This window comes from Pinus tabuliformis, chromosome X (genome assembly GCF_031772625.1).
Source record: "Pinus tabuliformis cultivar Carrire ecotype Pingquan chromosome X, CPIR1, whole genome shotgun sequence".
Classification (NCBI taxonomy): Eukaryota; Viridiplantae; Streptophyta; class Pinopsida; order Pinales; family Pinaceae; genus Pinus; species Pinus tabuliformis.
In genome coordinates this window covers 458,691,785-458,713,413 of record NC_142308.1, presented here as the reverse complement: position 1 = coordinate 458,713,413, position 21,629 = coordinate 458,691,785, and the positions used below count along the sequence as shown (strand labels likewise).

Here is a 21,629-nt window from a genome sequence, read left to right as displayed (position 1 = left end):
AGAGTGTATTCCTACTGGGTGACAATGCTCCTTCAAGGCTACTATAACAAAGAAATTCAAAGCAATGCATATAAAACTATTATACCTCAAATTTAGAGCCAATCCTCCACACAAATCAACACACCATGTAGCCTCCAAAGCCTTTATTATTTCAACAATTATGGAACAGTGCAATAACGACAATTCCCTAAGCTCTTCCAAGCTTCAATACTAGCTTGAACAAGAGGGGAATGCTTTCGTTTATATCAAAAGAGGGAGGAGATCCCAAAGCAAGTTCGTGGATCCAAAGGAGGAATGTCAATCCCAAAGATGAGCACGAGTTTCCAAGTGTGCCAATGCAGCTTCAAGTGGGCAATGCATAGGCCAAGTGGAAGGAAAGCGTAGGGGATGAGGAAGTAAGGAGGGAGTGAAATCCCTCACAACTAATAGCTTAACTTAACCTTAATCCACTTCAAACGCGGCCTCACTTGAGTCCAAAACTCGGCCCTCATAAATGAGACAACTCGGCCTCCATGTGGGCCTTTAATTGTAGCAACTGGGAGCCAACTCGACCCTTGACTCAAGCTTCTTAATTCTACCCTTTCACACACCCTTGAGTGCTCACTTACCTCACCTCAGGGAGTTGAGAGACTCTGTTCAACTGGAACATGTTTCTGACATGTTCCGAGATATTTAATATAGTGTTGAAAATATCGGTATCGGCAAAATATCGGCGAGGGTCTAGAAAACATCTTATCAACAATATTGGTGAAAATATTGGCAAGCATAAAAAATGCATAATATATTCATTTTTGTTTGTTTGTTTGTTTGTTCAGATTTTTAAACATATAAAGCAATAACAACATGAAATAAACACATTGGCACATAAATATGTAGAAAACACTGATATATATGATGTCAAATAGAAATGAGACATCAAAGGCGATACCAAATCCTGTTGATCCCTGATAATTGTTTAGTCAATGACTAAAATGTGGAGAACCAATACAAAACAACATCACATATATAAAAGTATCTCATCATCATGAGTTATATGTAGCAAAACAAATAAAACTAGCAGCTATCTATCTGAAATCACTACCCTCTCCCCCTTTTACGGGAAAACATGATGGGCTGTTTGCCAGGCCTGCCCCTAGTAGTAGAAGGCCCTAGCCCTGCCTTTGCACCTAATGTCAAATAATGAGTGCTAGGTATGGAGCTGTGCTCTCCTATATCTATAGCAGATGGTGTTGATGCTGATGCTCCCACAGTGTCCTCCTCCTCCTCCTCCCGCTCTTCCTCCGAGTGCTGCTGCTGCTGCTGCTCCTCCTCCTCTTGCTGCCCCTATTCTAATGGATCATCTGGCTCTAACCATGAAGGTGACTCCTCCAAGATGGGCTCCTCAGACTCCACCCTCCACTGAGACAATACATCAATATTGTCTAAGGAAATGGCATCTAGATCCATTGGTGCTTCTATTTGCCTCACTCGAAGTTGGATGTTGTAATGCACATACACTAAATCATTGAGGCGTGCGAACTCCAACGTGTAAGAGTGTCAAAAAAAATAATGAGTCTTGACTCTTGACTCTTGACACTTGAAGGTCATAAATTAAAAATTAAAAATTACAATAAGTGTAATCACTCAACTGAAGGCTAGGGCTCAAAGTTATACCTGTTGCGCTTTTTTGCGTGTATTTTCTCAAATAGACTCCAATTGCGCTCACACCTTGAAGAGATACATGTTTGGCTTAAGATTCTTATGGCCAATTTCTGCAAATTTGGTGCCCTTGCACCATAGCTTCGCCACCAAATATCCACAAAAAAATAAAGAAATAAAAAATTCAAAAACTTAAAACATAATTAAACTTTCAAATAAAAGTTACATAATTGAATTTAAAAAAAATAGAATTATAAGTAAGGAAATTCTAAATTGAAAATTCTAATTTCTAATGAGTGATGACTTGTCACTTACGTGGCATGAAGAGGGTCCTTTCCCTAATAGCATCATCAAAGCCAAATAGGCCAACACAATCCTGATAAAACTGTATCTCGCGATTGATTTTGCTACGAAGCTTAAGATCAGGTACCATCCTATGAATACAGGAATGGAGCCCTTCCATCACCTCGCCATCAAAATCAACGCTGCATTTGTATGAAAATGCGGGGTTGAGGAAGAGTGCTGTTGCATGAATGGGTCAATGAAGCATCCCTGCCCACCGACTATCAATCACATCCCATAACATCATATGCCTATCAAGGCTAGCAGAACCCTTGTCTGCATAATAAGAACGAATGGCCTCCTTGGCCCTATCCATGGCCTCATACAAATAAGCCATTGCAGGCTTCTCCCCATCTACTAATCTGAGAACCTTTACTATAGGTTCACTAACTGAGCATGCTTCTTCTACTCCACGCCAAAATGTCTCAGAGTACACCATTTTTGCAATGGCTTTCCCATCTTGTCTCCTGCTATATCTACAATTACACCAGTCATCAGACACAAACATTTGCTTCAACTCGAAGTGACATCGAAGCAAACACTGAAGAGTAATAAAGTTTGTGGTAAAACATGTGATCGCAGGACGCCGCAACTCCTTGTTTCTAGTGAACTTCCTCATGAGGCTAAGAACAGAAGCATGGTTATAAATAAACTTGGGGACGCTCCTAGCCATATCAACCACCTCCTTGATGAAGGACAGTTTCCCCATATCCTCAAGCAGCAAATTAAGACAATGTGCTGCACACGGAGTCCAGAACAATGTGTGATGCCTCTCCATAAGCATCTTGCGGCAGACACATAATTAACAGCATTGTCTGTTATGACTTGCACCACATTCTGCACAATAATCTCCCGAATGAACCCATCTAACAAATCACATATCGTTGTTGCATCTTTGATATATTCTGATGCATCCACTGATTTAATAAATATGGTACCTTTAAGACAATGTACCAAGAAATTTAGAAGGGTCCTACCCTTCCTATCTGTCCAACCATCAGACATCACTGTGCGTCCAGTAACTTCCCATGTTTTTTTCAACTCCGCTAATCTAGAGTTCATGTCCTGCTTTTCTGCTTGAAGCATTGGCCCTCGCAGCTTCTCATATGTAGCACTTTTGTACCATGGGCCCACAACAACAATAGCATCACACATTCGCTGCCAAAATGGATTGGTTTTGGTGATGCTGAGAGGTAAGTTGCTCCAGAAAAGACACCTTCCCATGACTCTATCTGCTTCTTGCTTCTCCTTTTTTTTAACAAGTGATTTTATGCCAGGTTGTGATCCATGTCCTGTTCGTGGAACAAAAAATGATGACCTCGCACTAGCAGTAGCAGGTGATGCTGTGGAGCCCCTCCCACTACCCTCAGCATCAAAATCAAGAGAAGATATCCTGAAAGATCTACCTGCACGTTCAACCTTGTTTCTTTCTGTCTCTTCCTTCTTTCTGTCTTTTTCATCAATTGCCTCGAGCTTTTTGTATAAGCTCCGGATTAGAAATTGTATAAATCCCAACATCATGTCCAGTGAGTCTAGCCAGATGGTATTTCAATCGTGTAACCCCTCCTATCATCCTGGTCTCACATAATTTGCATGTAAGATATGCCCGATTTGTCCCACCATTAGGCTCCCCATACTCCCAAAATGGGTCCAAGGCTTTTGGCATATTTGAATTTTGTAGTGAGCTAACTCAAACCTAGGGCACCAAAAATTTTTTTGGAATTAATAAGTAATAACCACCTCATTTTACAAAATAATTTTTTTGCTACATTATTTGCAATGTGAATTCAATGAAAAACCATAAATGACAATAAGAGGGTGCATTTGAAAGTTCAAAAAAAAATGGAGTTTGCTGTCCAAATATGGAGAAAACCCTTGCATTTGCTCATGGGCATGAAAATCATAGCAAATGGAAAAAAACAAGCAAAATGTCTGTAGGCAAATTGGCAAGCAAGAATAATCCTAAAGCTATCAAAAAATTCATTAACATAGGGGTTTATTTGAACATACTTGTTAATGGAAGAAATGAAATTGTCTCACTGTTCTTCAATCTTAGATCAACAAAATATTTGTTGTTGGTGGCGATAATGGCTATTCAACACTCAAATCCTCCTTGGCAGCAAGCACATAGCTCTCCCCTTCCTTCTCCAACAATCAGAAATGAAAATGAATGAAAAAAAACAAAATCGGTCTTTTCTAGCCGCGACGGCAATTTTTTTCTGTGCCTAGGCGATATTTTGCATCGTAGCGCGATATTTTCCTGAGATATCGCTGATATTTCGGAAATATCGCGATATTTTCGGGGAGACAAAATATCGCGATATTTCCTCGGCGATATCTAGTCTCCCCGAAAATATCGTGATATTTGCGAATATCGGCGATATTGTCAACACTGATTTAATATCTTGATTTTTATGTCTTTTTCCTCACTTTTTGAGTAAAAGTGATTTTTCATGAGGAAAAATTAATATTTTCCACCCAAAAGTGGGTACTAAGGTAATGTTGGTACTCTAAGGATGAAAACCAAGTACTCACATGCCATACAACATTTCCTAGCACCACTTTTTTATTTGTTACATAATTTTAATTAAAAATTCCCATTCTGCGGGAAATTTTTAATTATTAAAAAATCCTACTAAAACCTAATGCAATTCTGTGAGACTCAAGATAATGCCTAACATGGGAATATACATTGACCCTAGACTTAAAAAACACACTCAAGGCCTAGTTATTAAGACACGCTCTAGCTTTGGAGGATGTTTGTGGAAAAACTTAATTAATTATTTATTGCTAAAAAGAAAAAATAATTAATTAAGTGAAAAAAACACTTTGGAACAAATTCCTTTGTAACTAGGTCCCAAGGGGCTAAATATTTTACATAAGTCTATCATGCTAGAAACCATTTTTACAACTCCCTCATGGGTTACAAAATTTGCATAGAGAAAGAAGAGAGAAGAGGGGAAAAAATTGCCTTGCAGGAATTTTGGACTTGAAAATTTGACTAGTGTCTTGTCCAATGGGCAGGAGTCCTCCTTTATATGCTAGGTACAACTGAGCAGGTAACACCATGGACCAAGATTCTTGGCTAGATAAAGCTGGTCAAGCGTTGAAACTTTTACAAGTTGTGACAAAGAAATTCATGGCCCTATTTGCAGTCTCTTTCTCTCTCTCTCAGCTCTTCTTTTTCTTTCGCATATTATTCTCACAAAAAGGGTTCATAATTTTCCTTCTTGATACCTTCCCCAATGTAGGATTATAATCATTAATGTTTACAGTTTATATGTTTTGTGTTTGCCTATAACAAGAAGATATGACATTATTGATCTTAGCCTTAAGGTAAGATTGGATTATTATCTGATCTGATTTGGAAATACTTCACAAAATTAGTGCTGCACTGTTGTAGTTTTTTTCATTTTATCAATATCAGTTGAATGTGTTGAAGAATAGTTGCTTCTACAAGGATATTACTCATGTGGATTAACTTCTAGGAACTCTTTCAAAGCCATATTTTCAATAAATGATGATAGCATATTTAATATCTATTTCTGTTTTGCTTTCTATTCAATGTATCAAAACTTTTGACATTATTTTGGCTTTCATGTTCGGCTCACCATTACTTTCTAAAGCACCAGCAAAATGAAAGGGGAATATAAAGGGATTATCATCGGAATTTCCATAGGTGTGGCCATTGGAGCAGTGCTAGCTACTTGGATCCTCCTATGCATGAGATTACGTAGGAAACACGCGAAAGTCCAAGTTACTGGCAATGAGCAGAGGGGCTTATCTCTTCCTATACGTTTTAATGCTGCAGATTCTAGCACAGTGCTATCAGATTCGACATTTGGGGGCCATGACTCAGTGGAAATAATTAAACGGACTGGGTTTTTTTCATGGTTTGCAAGGTCAGAAAGGAACTTGCTTGCAACAGCTTCTGGAATTCCAAGATATCCCTTCAGGTATATCTCTTTCTCTCTCCGGGGGGAATGGACATGAGGTTTGAATCTTTGCCCAGTTGGAGCTTGTAGTTGTAAATGGCCTAAGAATCCAACAAGTAATCATGATATTCAATATCTAGCTCGATAATATTGCGTGATATGTTGAACCTTTATTTATAAACTCTTTACAATATTCATTAAGGTAGGAACCTACTGACTGTAGTTTCACACTAAGTTAGAGTTAGTTGTTGTGATCCTTGTTGCTTTTGAAATAATTTCTCCTTTTTCATTTTTTATCGTTACAAGTCATAATCAGTTAGTTTCACGTTCAGTGTAGATTGTCAACTATCTTCAAGGGGTCGTCCACATTATTTTGAATGTAATCTTCTGATTTATATGGATTTTGAAAGAAAGATCATGTTTTACTACTTTTTTATTCTTGGCATAATTTTTATCACTGTAAGTATCCTCTGAGTTGCCACCTAATAGCCTTGTGAAATTCAAGAGTGTATGAATTTATTTATGGGATGAGAAATTTTGCTTCAAATGTGAACAGCTCCATCTTAGTATCTTACTTTAAGAATGTCCCTTCAGGATTATATGTTTGTATCTAAGGTGCAGAATAAAGAAAGCAGTATGGTGGGGAAATAGCAGGTTATGACTTTGGAAAAGTCACCAGAGCCATAAGACATTGAGATTTAGTGACTGCTCCATCTAGTTTATTACAGAAACACTAGATTATCAGTTTCATAGCATAAACCCCAATCACCATTTACACATCCCGTTCAGGTTGAATTGCATATAAATATTCAGGATATTTATATGAACATTTAGAATAAGAATACACATCTTTGGGTGCTACCCTATGGCAGGTATTAAAGTCTAGAAATCAGACTAGCTTGGCTTGAGTGATATATGATTTAGGGGCCTGTTGACAGTTAGAAGGGTGATTTTCTTGGCTTTGATTAGTACAGACAGGCTTACATCTTATTCGACGTTTTTTTATGAAGCTTGCATAATATATCTAGAAGTTCTAAATACTTGAAGAAATTATTTTCTGAAAAGGGTAACCATCTATGCATCTTTTAATGAAACATTGATGTATGTTGATATTTAATTGATTCTAGCTCTTTCAATTTATCTGTTGTGTCTTAAACCCTCTCTTCTAGAGATTAAGTCCAAAATCTCCAGTAAGGACTTAGAGGAACTAAGAAAAACTAAGAGGGAAGGCTCCTGTCACCTCACCAATCCTCTTTACACTTAGGATGGCTCTGATCCAACTCAAGGGGGGCTTTCCTATCATAGGATTGCTAGAATTTTAGGCATTTAGGCAGTAAGTTCAAAGGTGAAATGAAGTATAAAGCAAAACAGCTTTTTAAAGAGTTGAGTAAATACATTGAATGGATGGAATGAAGATCAGTGTCTGATCATATTGGACACATGGGGTCAAAACAAAGTTCACATGGGAAGTTATCCTAATGATAGAAAGAAGAGCAACATGGCTGAAAAGTACAAGCTAATTATACCCCTTCCTTGCTGTCCCAAATTGCAGAAATATAACCAAGGATATTACAAGAATAGATAACTTCCAACACTCGTGAAGATTATTGCTATTACAAATAATATATATGTGCAATCCTAAAGTAGAGAGTGATGCAATCATATTCAATACTCCATTGATAACATAAATGAAAATGTAAGGAGTGTACCGATTTTGTACTCTGTCTGCATATGTCAAGATACTTCAAATGCATCCAATAGATATTGCATTAAACTCCAAGGTGTTTATCGTGAACCCAACCGCAAAAGTGAAGGAGAGATCAAACCCTTATATATGTTTGAGCTCAATTCCTTCTACAATAAAGAAATATTTATCTTATTTTGTTTTCCAAGGGAAAATACTAAAAATGCTACAAAAGATTACAATAATTCCTGAGTGGGTGTACTATGACCAAAATGCTGTAATGTCCCCAAATATTGGATTACCTTGTGGGGTGATTAGGAGGGATTTCTAGAGCTTGTGTTAGCCTAGTCATAGGAGCGAGATTACTTCATTGGTGGGGCCAGAGGGTTTTAGAGGAGTTTTATTGGTCCGAATGGGATCGCTTACCATATTTCATCATCAGGATCAGTTCCGCATGGTTCGCTCTTGGTTCCGTTGCATTCCGACGATTCCCGTAAAACAAAGTTATTAATGGGCATATTTTAATTAATTTCACGTAAGGTGTTGATTCGGGTTAATTACTTGGAGAAACACCTTAGTGTAATAGCTCGTTGGAATTGGGGCGAAAAGATCTACATGATAGGATGATGAAAAGGGGATTTGGGTGGCTAGTGTGACTGTGGAGGCGAATTAAGCATTTTCCAACATTAAAAGTGGCTTTAATTAGTTAATAAAAGTCACTTTATTAATTAAGAAAAGTGCTTTTATCATTTAATTGGAGGGAAAAAGTAAAAAGGGCGACAAAAGAGTCAAGTGGGTTATAGAAAGGGGAAATGAGGGGGTCAGCTCCTCATTCGAGCATTTTGTCACTGGAGAGTTAGAATTCTTGGAGAGATCTTGGAGAAGAGACTTGGGTTGTGGAAACGCTATGTCTAGTTGCTAAATTTGGTGTTGAAACCATACACCCTAGCTAGTTTGGGGAGCGAGATCATTTAGATTTCGCCATTGCGCTTCATTGGAGAAGAATATTTGTGGAAGATAAAGGAGGTAACAATGCTACTAGTTGATTTTATCTTCTAACATTGGGCTTTCTTTATATTTATTGCAGGCCGAGTTCATTGGAGGTGGAGAGCCAAATTAGTGTCACATTCTTGAGGGCTAAACACCGACATAAATCCTAGGGTCGAGATTCTTGTGGAAGAGAGCCAAGTTCAGCGTTGTTGTAAGGGCCTAGTTTTGGTATAGAGGCAGAGTTTGACAAGGAGTCGAACAGCTGCCTAAGGGAGGCCAAATCCCTCTTTGGGGGTATCCATTCGAGCTGCTGTTTGTGGGAGGCAATTCGGGGATGAGTTTATTAGTCATTGGGACAAGCTACAACAAGCCTTCTGGAAGCATGAATTGCTGGTCAAATGGACTGTATATATAGCATATTTGTGGGCTGATATTTCTGTGGGAAAAGGTCAAGTTCAAAGTCATTCTGGGACTGTATTTCTAAAGATTTCTATTGCTAAAGATTTCTATTTCTAAAGTTAATCACAGAAGTTTGAAGTGAGGCTGAGTATGAAAGAGGAGGTTGATTTGCAGCTAATTTAGAGGCTGGTATAGACAGCCTTTGTACACTGATATTTCTATGTGAAAGGGGGACGAGCTACAGTCATCTTGAAGCTTATTTCCATTAATATTGTATTGCTGGAACCACATCATAAAGCCCTCAATGTATTGAAGTTCACGTTGCTGAGTTATTCCCAGGTTCCTCTACTCCTTTTGCTCACTGTGTATTCTTGTGCCATGCTAATAAAATGACAGTCTATGTTCAAGTTATGGTTATGCAGACTGGTATGGGTTATATATGAATTTTTGGGTTTAGTTCTAAGCACATAATGTTGTTCCAAAGTATTTCTTTGGCATGCGTTAGCCACTGTGCATGTTCATTTAACTTTAAAACCGAGAAAATGCACCTACAACCATGTCTACAAGATGTTTGACAAAACTCCTCAGTGAGAAAAACTATTAAACTCATAAAGCTTATTGGAAAAGTTGAGATATCCCTAATAGGTATCTTATAGTGGTATCAGAGCATGTTCTTGGACAGCTGTTGGGTTTAAAGGACAACTTATAACAAGGGAAAAGTGCTTCCAATTCAAGAACAACTGTTTGCCCAAAAATTTGAAGATTATGACAAAACCTTTGTAAAGATGATAGAGCACATGGAAGTATGGGTGTCATCAAAAGTAGCAAATAAAAAAAGGAATAGTAGTTCCAAAGATGAAAAGGTATTTAAGGACTAGGTAGCAAGGATTGAAAGTAGCCCAAAGGAGAATAATAGTTTAAATAAGGACATGAGAAAAGTATTAACTCATACAGAAGAGTCAACTCCTATAGTTGAAGGTGAATACCATGACCAAACCTCCTAGGATGAATTGGGAAAAGTCATACCCGTTGAAGATGAAGCTAGCACAGATTCATCCCAACATATTGGTACAAGGGTTTCAGATGAAGGAGAGTTAGAAATGGCGACATAATGCCTTTCGTCACTTAGTGAGATTGTTGAGTTAGATGATGAGTAGAAAGAAAATCATGAGGCTACAACAGATGATGACAATCCCCAAGAGGTGTGCAAAGATGATAATACATAGGTTGTCAGCAGTGCAAACACAGGCCCATCAATTGATGAAATAAATGTTGCTCATAAGCCTACTTGTGCCCATAACTTGGAAAACCAATTGAAGATGAACACAAACAAGATTATGGCAGCCACAGGCCAATATGATGATACACAGGCATTGGTGGAAGATTATTGTTGGAGGGTCTAGTGGCACATGACAGTTTGGGAGGGAAGCCTTCACTTGCGGATTTTAAGACTCTCAGAAGGCATTGGTAGAGATGAAATCTAACTACCTACACCTTCTCTCAAACAAAAATCACCTACTCATGCTTGCTGAGATATATCATGATGCGCTAGTAGGGAAAGAGGAGGAAGTTGATAGACTTACACTTGAGCTTGAGACCACCTAGGAGTCTTTGAAGAGGACTTAGATGGCCCTTCAAGAATTGGAGTTGCAGGTTGAGCAACTTTGTATGGGGTTGAGTTGTGGACACTCTTCAACCTCCATGGCAAACAATTAGTTAACTATGGAACTATCACGGAAGAGGATGTTCGGGGCACTCATGATTTGATAGAGGAGCCTCATGTGGTAGTTGGAGCACGAGGAGCACCCAGATGAACTGGAATTTGCGGAGAGGTATGTCCAAGAGATTCTTGATTATGCACCCATGGGATGTGGAGACAGATATATTTCAGACAAAGATACATCCATTTGGGATTTAGGTTCAGTTGACACGAGTGGAGTGGATACTGGAAGCCCAGGGTGGCATTGGGATCCAAGTGGGGCTTTCCATCGTATACCAGAGGTGCAGGATGAATATGGCATTGGTGGCATGGTTGACCCAATGATCGAACACATACATTCTTTAGGGGAGTCTCAGTCAACAATAGTGGCCATTTAGTTCATGAGCAGACTCTGGGAGACGTCTTGGCACATTGTTTGTGTTTAGGGTCATGGGAAGGAGTTACTCGGTGGGAAGGCATTGGTATGCCACTAGGAAGGGTAATGTATGGAGCTGATGCACTTCCATTGATGTATTGGGCACACGAGCCATCGAGGATCGACACAATAGTGACATCCCCGCTAGCATGTGAGGAGCTATGCCATTGAGGTCTTCTAGGACAGATGAGGAGAAATGACTCACATCATGGTGGGTTCATTAACAGAGTGGCAGATACATTAACACATGCTCGATACTAGACAATAAAGGGTGGTATGGTAGTAGGCAGTGGTATCCAATGGTGCACAGAGATATGCTCTGGAGTGCAATATTATGTAGAGGAGTGCAGGGATACATGGTTGTATGTAGTAGTGTATGATGTTGCATAATAGGATTTTGGAGTGTGGCCTCTAGAGAGATCTCCTGACAGGGATGTCAGGCATACCGTTGGGTTTAGCTTACCCAGGATCGATGAGGGCACATATGAGCTTCTCTTGATCATATCCCCAGGGACTTACACACCTATCTCTCTTTCGTATTGCTTACAATCACAAAGGATTTGGTTGTTGTCCCTTGATGCTCTTGTCACAAGTAGTAGGACGTTGGAGGTTCACTTGAGACAGTTGGATGGGACAGGGTGCATCAAGAGAGGGACTTCCCAGCTGTGGCATATGGTCAGGATGTGAGTTGGTAGAAGCAGGTTTGGGGATGGCCTGATTTACTACAGAGATAACATAGGTTCCGCCCCTGAGCTCACACTTAGGGAGGTGCATGATGCACTTTGGGCAAGACATTCCGAGGTAGTTTATGAGCATGAGATACAACAGATGGTAAACCTCTCTTACAAGAGGGTGTCTAGACACTAGGCAATATTGGGGTGCGTCATTAGATTTATCTAGGTGATTTGGTGGGAGTAGGGTGGCTTAGCAAGCACCAGGTTTATTATCGATACATGGTGTATCTCTGTTGAGTGCATGCAGGGATCAGAGGGGAGGCATGGATGGGTTCCAACAGTTAGCAGTACTTCGCTGCAACAGTCAGTTATGATCAGAGTGGTGCAGTGGCAACATGGATGTCTCCTTTTGACATCAACATGGGACCATTGCATTACAGGTCTTGACAACTCATCTACCATTATGGATGAGTTGGCCTTTATAGGGGAAGATCTCCTAGATCTTTTGTTGGATTTCAATTTGATGGAGGATGTTTCACTTCTCAGTGATTCGTTGATGGTATCAAAGGAAGAGGTAGTGGTTAGTTCATGTGGGCGAGGACCTTTTTCAACAGGACTTGGATTGTACTTTTAGGAGTTCACTTGTGAGGTACATGGGATTGGTCTCTTGGTAGAGCAACTTCTTGAGGAGTTGATCAGAATTTTGCATTTTCAAGACGCTCTACTTATTGGTAGTATGTAGGTCTCTGGGGTCTATTCCTTGTTGGAGAGTGAGTGGAGTGAGAGATGCTTCACGATGATTAGGATGGTTTGGGACCTTGGTATTCGCTTGGATTAGCATGTGGAGTGGCGACATGCGATGGCATTGCTTGAGGACAAGCAATTTTGTGGAGGGGAGACTGTAATATCCCTAAATATTGGATTACCTTGTGAGGTGATTAGGAGGGATTTCCAGAGCTTGTGTTAGCCCATTCATAGGAGCGAGATTACTCCATTGGTGGGCTGACAGGGTTTTAGAGGAGTTTTATGGGTCAAACTGGGATTGCTTACCATATTTCATCATCAGGATTAGTTCCGCACGATTGACTCTTGGTTCTGTTGCATTTCGACGATTCTCGTAAAACAAAGTTATTAAGGGGCATATTTTAATTAATTTCAATTAAGATGTTGTTTTGGGCTAATTACTTGGAGAAACACCTTAGTGTAATAGCTTGTTGGAATTAGGGCAAAAAGATTTACAGGAAAAGATGATGAAAAGGGGCTTTGGATTGCCAGTGTGACCATGGAGGCGAATTAAGCATTTTCCAACGTTAAAAGTGGCTTTAATTAGTTAATAAAAATTACTTTATTAAGTAAGAAAGGAAACGTGCATTTATCATTTAATGGGGGGAAAGGTAAAAAGGGTGGCAAAAGAGTTAAGTGAGTTATAAAAAAGGGAAATGAGGGGGTCTCTCCTCATTCGAGCATTTTGTCACTAGAGAATTAGAATTCTTGGAGAGCTCTTGGCGAAGAGTCTAGGGTTTTGGAAACCCTAAGTCTAGTTGCTAGTTTTGGTGTTGAAACCATACACCCTAACTAGTTTGGGGAGTGAGATCATTCAGATTTTGCCATTGTGCTTCATTGGAGAAGAAAATTCGTGGAAGATAAAGGAGGTAACAATGTTACTAGTTTATTTTATCTTCTAACATCGGGCTTTCAACATATTTATTGTAGACCAAGTTCATTGTAGGTGGAGAGACAAATTAGAGTCACATTTTGAGGGCCAAACATTGTGATAAATCCAAGGTTGAGATTCTTGTGGAAGAGAGCCAAGTTGAACGTTGTTGTAAAGGCCAAGTTCTGGTATAGAGGCAAAGTTTAACAAGGGGTCGAATAACTGCCTAAGGGAGGTCGAATCCCTCATTGGGATTATCCATTCGAGCGACTGTTCGTGGGAGGCAATTCTGGGATGAGTTTATTAGTCATTGGGACAAGCTACAACCAACCTTGTTGAAGCACGAATTGCTATTCAAATGGACTATATATATAGCACTTTTGTGGGCTGATGTTTTTGTGGGAAAAGGCCAAGTTCATAGTCATTATGGGAGTGATATTTTTGAAGATTTCTACTGTTGGAGATGCCAACAAAGGATTGATATATTGAAGCATATATTGCTATAGTTAATCACAAAAATTTGAAGTGAGACTGCATTTGAAAGAGGAGGTTGATTTGTAGCTGATTTAGAGGCTGGTATAGATAGCCTTTGCACGGACTAATATTTCTATGTGAAAGGGGGACAAGCTACAATCATCTTGAAGCTTATTTCCATTAATATTGCATTGCTGGAACCACGTCATAAAGCCCTCAATGAGATGTCTGTCACCATCACTGCTAGTCTCTGAAACTTCGTAATGTAGGCCTCTGCGCTACCATTTTGCCTAAGATGGGCTAACTCCCTAAAACGCAACTCCTGGTCTTTCCTCCCAAACCTCTCCAGCATCCTTTGGGTGAAATCTGTGTAAGAAGTGATGTGGATGTGTCCCAACGTGATTAGCCCATGATATCACCACTCTTGGGCATCCCCCTCCAAGTGAAGAGTAGCGAACCATATAGCATCAGTTTCCCGCATGGGGTTTAGGTGGAAGTATGTGTCTAACTTCTTAATCCAAGCCCTGGTTGAACTCTTGGCTGACCCATCAAAGTTAGGGAGTGTAACCTTCTCTGCTATCTTCTGCACGTCTTGGTTAGATGGTTCCCCTTTGTAGTGTGCTCCAGCCTCGATAGTACGTCTCTCCATGAGGTGTATGTACTCCCCTAAAGACATCACTTGCTTAATCCGGGCATCCAACCCTCATACTCATCAATACTAGACGCAATTGAGTTGACCAAGTCTGCAATTGGGTCTGGCTCCCTCTCCGGCTTTGGTTCATCCACAAAGTGAGGCATAGTGGGATGGCTAGCCTGCCCACGTTGGGGAGTATGTGGGGGCTGATAAGTATGGTTGCCCCCTCCTGCTCTGGAACCTCCATCACCATGGGGCTTCCCCTCCGACCTTCCACCCATTTGCAACCCCATCACCTGCTGCATCATGTCCATCATGAGCTACCCTTGCCTCAACATTTGCTGATTGGTTCTTAGCAGCTTCTCCAAAATGTGATTTTGGCCCAGTTGCTTGGGCTACTCGTTCTCTTCTTGGTTGTCCATCCTGCCTCTAATATTTTCCACATCGGTGTCCGAAAATGGATCTGGGCCTCCTTCTCTACCTCGACCCCTACCTCTACCTCTACCACGGCCTGTCTGGAAAACCAATCCTTGATATCTAGGTGACATTACCTGCTCTTGTTCCCCACCCTGGCCAAGAACGTGCTCTGATACAATTGTAATGTTCCTAGTAGAAATTTTACAGTGATAACCAAAGACATGCAATCAATTCAACACATAATTTTCAGTAAACACCCATGAAACAAAAAATGCTCCCAGAATGCCAAAATGGGCAATTTTATTATATATAGAACTATTGGAGTACAATGGAAAATTGAAGGAGTGCACCTGGGCTTGCACAAGGCAAGCTAGAAGCCCTAGGTGCTCAATGTATCAGTGCCCAACTACTGTAGAAGTTTGTCCTCCAGAAATCTGCGTTGACCCAGTATTTTTGCACTGCTGGCTATCTTGAGACCCTAATTCGACCCCTTAGATCTGCCCAGAAAATTTTGTAAAATTAGAGCTGAGATCCTTGTCAAAAACCTAGAAAAACCTAGAAAGGGTTTGCCTTGGTTTTGACCTTCCAAATATGCCCCCAAATAGCTTGGCCCTGAACTAAAATTTTTGACCCATAGCAGGGAATGATGTTTGCTGCTCCCAAAACGCTAGAAACCTTCCCAAAATTACCGTCCAACCAAAATCTGGACAACTCAACTCCTCAATCCTTCACCCAAGACTCCCCACGCTTAGCACCCACAAGTGACTACGCAGACCTGTAGGTGATGACGTAGTCCCCACGTCCAAAAATTCGAACTGAGTGATGGGCTTCCTCTTCTCTTGCAAATCCTCCTCCTTTGACTAGAATTTGGCTAAGAAACACCCCAGCAACAATGTAATTCCCAACTCCAACACCACACTCCCTCAATGATTGCGTGGCTTCTCCTTTTGCGTCCCAGCTGAACCAGAATGGTGTGATGCCTATGTGATGTCTCTCTCCCAACCTCCAAACAAAGGTAAAAGCCTTCCTAGGGTGGCACTCAAGGTCCATCGAAGAAAGGTTGAGCTTCACTCCTTGGGAAGCTCTTGTGCTAAGCAACACTTGTAACTCAGCTGAACAACTAGAGTATCAATTGATTATCAAAATGTCAAAAGCCCCAAATGATGCTTCTTCCCTCTTGTTGATACTTGCTGGCCCTTGGTCTCATGTGGATCCCTCCTATGGCTTCGACCTCCCTTAGGCAATTCAAACTCTCTACCAAGTGTTGTGTATTATTTTGTGGGAAGGTGGCCCCCACATTCCACTAAAAAGATTTCGACCCACTTTTCCTAAGTATTGTCTCCAAAATTTCCTTTAGGCCAAAAATGACAAAATTTACAAAATTGGGTTCTCCCTCCTTAGTAAAATATTTAGGAAGGGACATTACAACATGTGTTAGCCACTGTGAATGTTCATTTAAATTTAAAACTGAGAAAATGCACCTACAACCACATGCCTATGAGATGTTTGACAAAATTCCTTAGTGAGAAAAACTATTAAACTCTGAAAATTTATTGGAAAATTTGAGATATCCCTAAGAGGGTATATTACAAATGCCCATACAAAATCCAAAGAAAATTTTCAAATGCATGTGGTGCCACATGTCATCTTCCTCAAACTCCAAAATCATTCAAGATGCATGCAAAGTGCCACTTTCCCTCTCCATGTGCAATGTGCTTCTCAAAATAACTACCTGAAATGGAATAATATAACATGCTATGTTAATGTGGTAAGCCACATCTCTAAAATAGGTGCATAAAGGCCAAATGTACAACTCTCATGATGAGGGCATTCTTCTAGAGGCCCATTTGACCAAGAATAATACAAAATATCTTAGGTGTGCCCATAGAATGTGTGCTATATTGACCACTTGATTGGAATATAACAATAACATATTCCTTTAAACCATTTGACTACAATATAACATTAAAATATTTCTTTAACAGGTGTGCCTTAGAAAAGAGAGAAACTTGGGTCCACATTAAAAGTTTAAAACCACCACCACAGTTAAATACTCCATGCCATAAATGCACCCTTGAAGAAAGTTGGTGATACGCCCTTGGAATTTGTGCACTCATAACCCCCTTTGATGAAGTCAATCATGAAGAAGCCACCATAAGAAGTGCACTTTGGGAGATTGTGCAGTGGGTCCACGTTATTTTCATAATAAGTGTGCAAATGGACCTCCAAAAGTGGACTAATCAGTTACAAGTCACCTTACAATGTGTACAATCTGGGCCCTCTTTTTCCACCTTGGATGCTTCACTTTGCAACTTGTATAATCTGTTGCTTCGAGTTCCAATCTGGGCCCTCTTTTTCCACCTTGGATGCTTGACATATACTCTATTACCAATGAAGTATACATCATATCCCTTATCTTGTAATTGAGAGACAGAAATCAAATTCATTTCCATACTTGGTACATGCGGTACATTTGTGGCTCGAAGACTATCTCCTGCCGCTGTCTGGAATATAACAGTTCCTTTTGCTACTGGGGTGCACTTTATTTTGTTACCAGTGTTACTTGGGAGTGGGAGTGGGAGCAAAAACGGGTGCGGGAGCGACATTTTCAAAAGCTCTCGGTTTGGGAGCGAATCTCGGAGCGTTTTTTATATAATATATATATTTTTTATATTTTTATATTTTGATACATATGTCAACAAAAACATGTAGAATTATGAATTAGATATAAAAAACATAGATTGAACCATATAACAACAATCATCTAGAAGTTATAATCTTCATCAACCACGTCCACAAGTTAGTAACATAGTAACATACAACATATTAAGTCTTGTGATTCATCGATCTTAAAGTTTCAAGCTCTCAAAATTCAATATATAACATGTATCATCATTGATCACCAAAGTTGTACTTGTAAGCTAAGTGTAACCATTACAACAAATAATATCTAACATGAAATGAAATGTTATAAAATGAAATGAAACAACTTTCAACTTTCATGAAGCATCATATTCATTATTCATTACTAATGAGTTATAATTGCCAAATTCAAACTTAAATTGTCATATATTGTTTAAAAAAATATCATAAACTACTAGAAACTAGAAAAGACAAGTAAATCTATTATCTATTGCTTATGCTTGGGCCTCTTGCCACCACGAGAAATGTCTAGTTTTTTAGTCTTGTTGGAAAATCAGGATCTTTGTCATTAATATGACCCTCTAAGCATTAATATCCAGAGGTATCTTTATCATTACCTCTGTATCTGTATAGGGATCTTTGTCATTAATATCACCCTCTAAGCATTAACATAAGATAGAAAAAGCATAGCATGACAAGTCAAGATTTTGTTTGAGTGATGCGTACATTTTTCGGAGAGTGATGATAGAGGAGTTCGACAACCAATGTCACTAACATGAAGGTACATAGAGGGATTGGTGCTCTTGATTAAATACGAGTTCCATACCCTAATACATGACAAAATTCAATGGAAACATTGCAATCCTGAAATCCTGAAAAACTGATAAGTCTGCTGGATTCTGAATGAAATCTAAAATTCTACTTTCTCCATATGAAATCCAATGAGGTTGGAACCACACTCAAACATCCTAAGTCATTTCATGGTAATGTTAAAAATTTAAATAAAAGGATAAAAATGAAGATTAAGGAGAATGCCACATTACCATGAATCGCATATCAATACTAGGGCCATAGGCTTGATCATTAAGTTGCCCCACTCGAAACTTATTTGTTTCTTCGACAAAAATTGCATTTGGAACATTACTGCAAATTTTTTTTGCAAAAAAGGCTAAACGCTCCTAAAAAGGCAGGGAGCATTTTTTTTTAGGGAGTGCGCTCCCGACTCGCTCCCGAGTCGCTCTTGCCGGGAGTGCGGATTGGGAGTGGGATCAGGGAGGCGGGGGGGCTCCCCCGCAACACTGTTTGTTACCCATTGTGATTTGAAAGTTCATCTGTTCCTCCTGATAGCTCGAGAAATATTCTCGTTCTCCAGTCATATGAGCTGAAGCCCCGCTATCAATGTACCAGTCCTCGGTTGATGCAGAACTTGATTGGCAAGCAAACTCCTCTTCCAGCCTGGAAGCTAATTCAGAAATATTCTGATTCCTATTGTTCTCTATGCCCTTTTTCTTTTCTTCCATCTTGCCTAAACCTTGTTCCGATACCAAAATTTGCTGCAATAATTGATTTATTTCTCCTACTTATTTATGACAAGTTATTTACCAATACTTCAGTAAATACCAAAATAAATTCAGTTGCAGACTTCACAAACTAGAACTGAAAATTAAATGACAAGAGAAACATCAGCATATGAACAATCACATTGACACACTTGTTTTTGGACAATCGTCCCCGAAAAATCCCAATGTGGGAAAACCAGTGTAGCAGATCTGAGGATTCTTATTATTGGTAGTAAATATTTGAATACAATCTAGGATGCTCATCTAGCAATCCTTTCCAGAGAAAATACTGGCGGAAAATTTGAGTGAGTTTTACCTGACTTCACCGGACAGAATTCTGGCTGATCTGACACAAGATTGGCTAACCTCGGCTATTTCTACGCTGGCCCTGCGTAGGCCCCGTGTCAGCCTTTCAGGCTCTGTGTCAGCCCTGCGTCACCTTCTCCGCCCTCTGCGTCAGCTCTCCCGGCTGTTCCCGACAGTTCAAGTAGTTTCAATGGTTTTGGCTGTTCCGGCAGTTTTGGATTCTACGTGACAGGCAACTTTTCTACTCTGCGTTGGCCCTTCTGCGTCAGGACTGCATGGGCCCAGACTCGCCCAGCATCAACTCTCTCGGCTACTCCGCTGTCTCTCTGCAAGCTCTCGCCTCTTCTCTGTTCTGTATTTTCCGGAAAGTCCATCTCCCGGATTATCTTTGCCCCTCAGCTGCAAGATCTCCCCAATCGATTTTCCTCCTCAGAACTTCTCACCTCAGAAAATCAATTTCCTCAATCTCTCGGTGTATTTCCAAATGAACCCTAAGCCTCCATTTTATACTTTTCCTGTTGACTCTTCAACGACCGAGATTAAGTCTCTAATCAATGACTAAGATTAAAACATAACTTGATTTGCCTTCTAGATCATTCCCACCCATATTTTGATTAATACCCATTAATATTTTAATTTCCCTAAGTTTAGACTTAGGAGCTCCATTAAAAATATTAATTATTATAATAAAATACAATCCGAGTAGAATTTCACCAAACAGTTTCTGGGTTCTTTAGAGCTCATGTCCCTTAGCCTCTCCACCAATTTTTAAGGCTAGAGCACTTCCGATGCTACCAAAAACTAACACTATCTAGGGCACATCGTCGGGGTGGACGGTGTTAGAGTACATGAGGAGAAGGTCAGGGCTATCCGTGATTGGTCAGAGCCCCTAAATTTGACTGAGCTGAGGGATTTCGTGGGCATTTGCACCTATTACAGGAAGTTCGTGAAGGGCTTCTCCCAATTAGCAGCACCCCTCACAGACTTGACGAAGAAAGGGGCTTTCGAGTGGACCACTACAGTGCAAGAGGCATTTGACCGCCTCAAGGAGGTCATGAGTAGTTGTCCGGTGTTGGCACTTCCTGACTTCACTTAGCCTTTTGTGTTGGAGTGTGATGCATTAGGAGTGGGTGTGGGGGCCGTGTTGATGCAGGGAGGGCACCCCATAGCTTTCGAGAGTTGGAAGCTACTACCCCATGAGCTACTGTACTCCATCTATGATAAGGAGATGTTGGCCATCATGCATGCGTTGGCCAAATTCAAGCAATATTTGGTGGGGAACAGGTTTAAAGTCAAGACAGGTCACAACAGCCTCAGGGTCAGCAGAAACAATTGCACGAGAGGCAGCATAAGTGGGTGAACAAGCTCCAAGCATATGACTTTGACATTGAGTATGTCAAAGGGAAGCACAACGTAGTGGTTGATGCGTTGTCTAGGAGGCCAGCCACTCTTTCCTTGATGAGCATTGCCCTGGATTGGAGGGTGCAGTTACTAGTGGAGTACTCCAAGGACCAGTTCGCGTGTGAGGTCCTTGATGGGTTGGTGACAGATGACTAGTATTGGGTGATGAACGAGGTGATCTACTATCGAGACTGGATCTACTTGGTACCCAACTCCCCACTGAGGGAGAAGATTCTACAGGTTGCCCACGATTCACCATTAGCAGGGCACCAAGGGTTCACAAAGACATACTGGGCCATTAGAGAGCGCTTTGCGTGGAAGGGCCTCAAGGATGATGTTTTGAGGCATATCCGGGAGTGTGACACATGCCAGCGGAACAAGGGAGAGCAGACACACCCCACAGGCCTATTGCAGCCGCTTCCCATTCCGGAGGGGAAATGGGAGAGCATATCGATGGATTTCATTACCGAGCTGCCCACAGTACAGGGCAAAGATTGCATCTATGTAGTGGTGGACCGCTTGATGAAGTATTCTCACTTCTTCTCCATCCCAACCCGGTAGTCGGCCTCACAGGTGGCCGAGTTACTCTTCAAAGAGGTGTTTTGGCTACATGGTCTCCCAAGACCATTGTCAGTTATTGTGACAACCGATTCATGGGTGGATTTTGGTAGGAGCTATTCTGGTTGGTGGGTCCTAAGCTCACCCCGAGTACCAGTTACCATATTCAGACAGATGGGCAGACAA

General features: G+C 40.5%; 1 protein-coding gene across 6 annotated transcripts in view; it reads left to right on the top strand.

Annotated features, from left to right (window-relative positions):
- Window positions 1-21,629, top strand: part of LOC149140593 (calcium/calmodulin-regulated receptor-like kinase 1) — a 181,145-nt gene that overhangs the window by 52,860 nt on the left and 106,656 nt on the right. For 5 of the 6 annotated variants that reach the window (XM_089446300.1, XM_089446304.1, XM_089446302.1 and 2 more), the window contains one exon: window positions 5,607-5,936. In XM_089446300.1, coding sequence (XP_089302426.1) covers window positions 5,607-5,936 — 330 coding nt within the window. The remainder of the gene's footprint in view (window positions 1-5,606; window positions 5,937-21,629) is intronic. The other variant, XM_089446306.1, reaches the window with a different exon arrangement.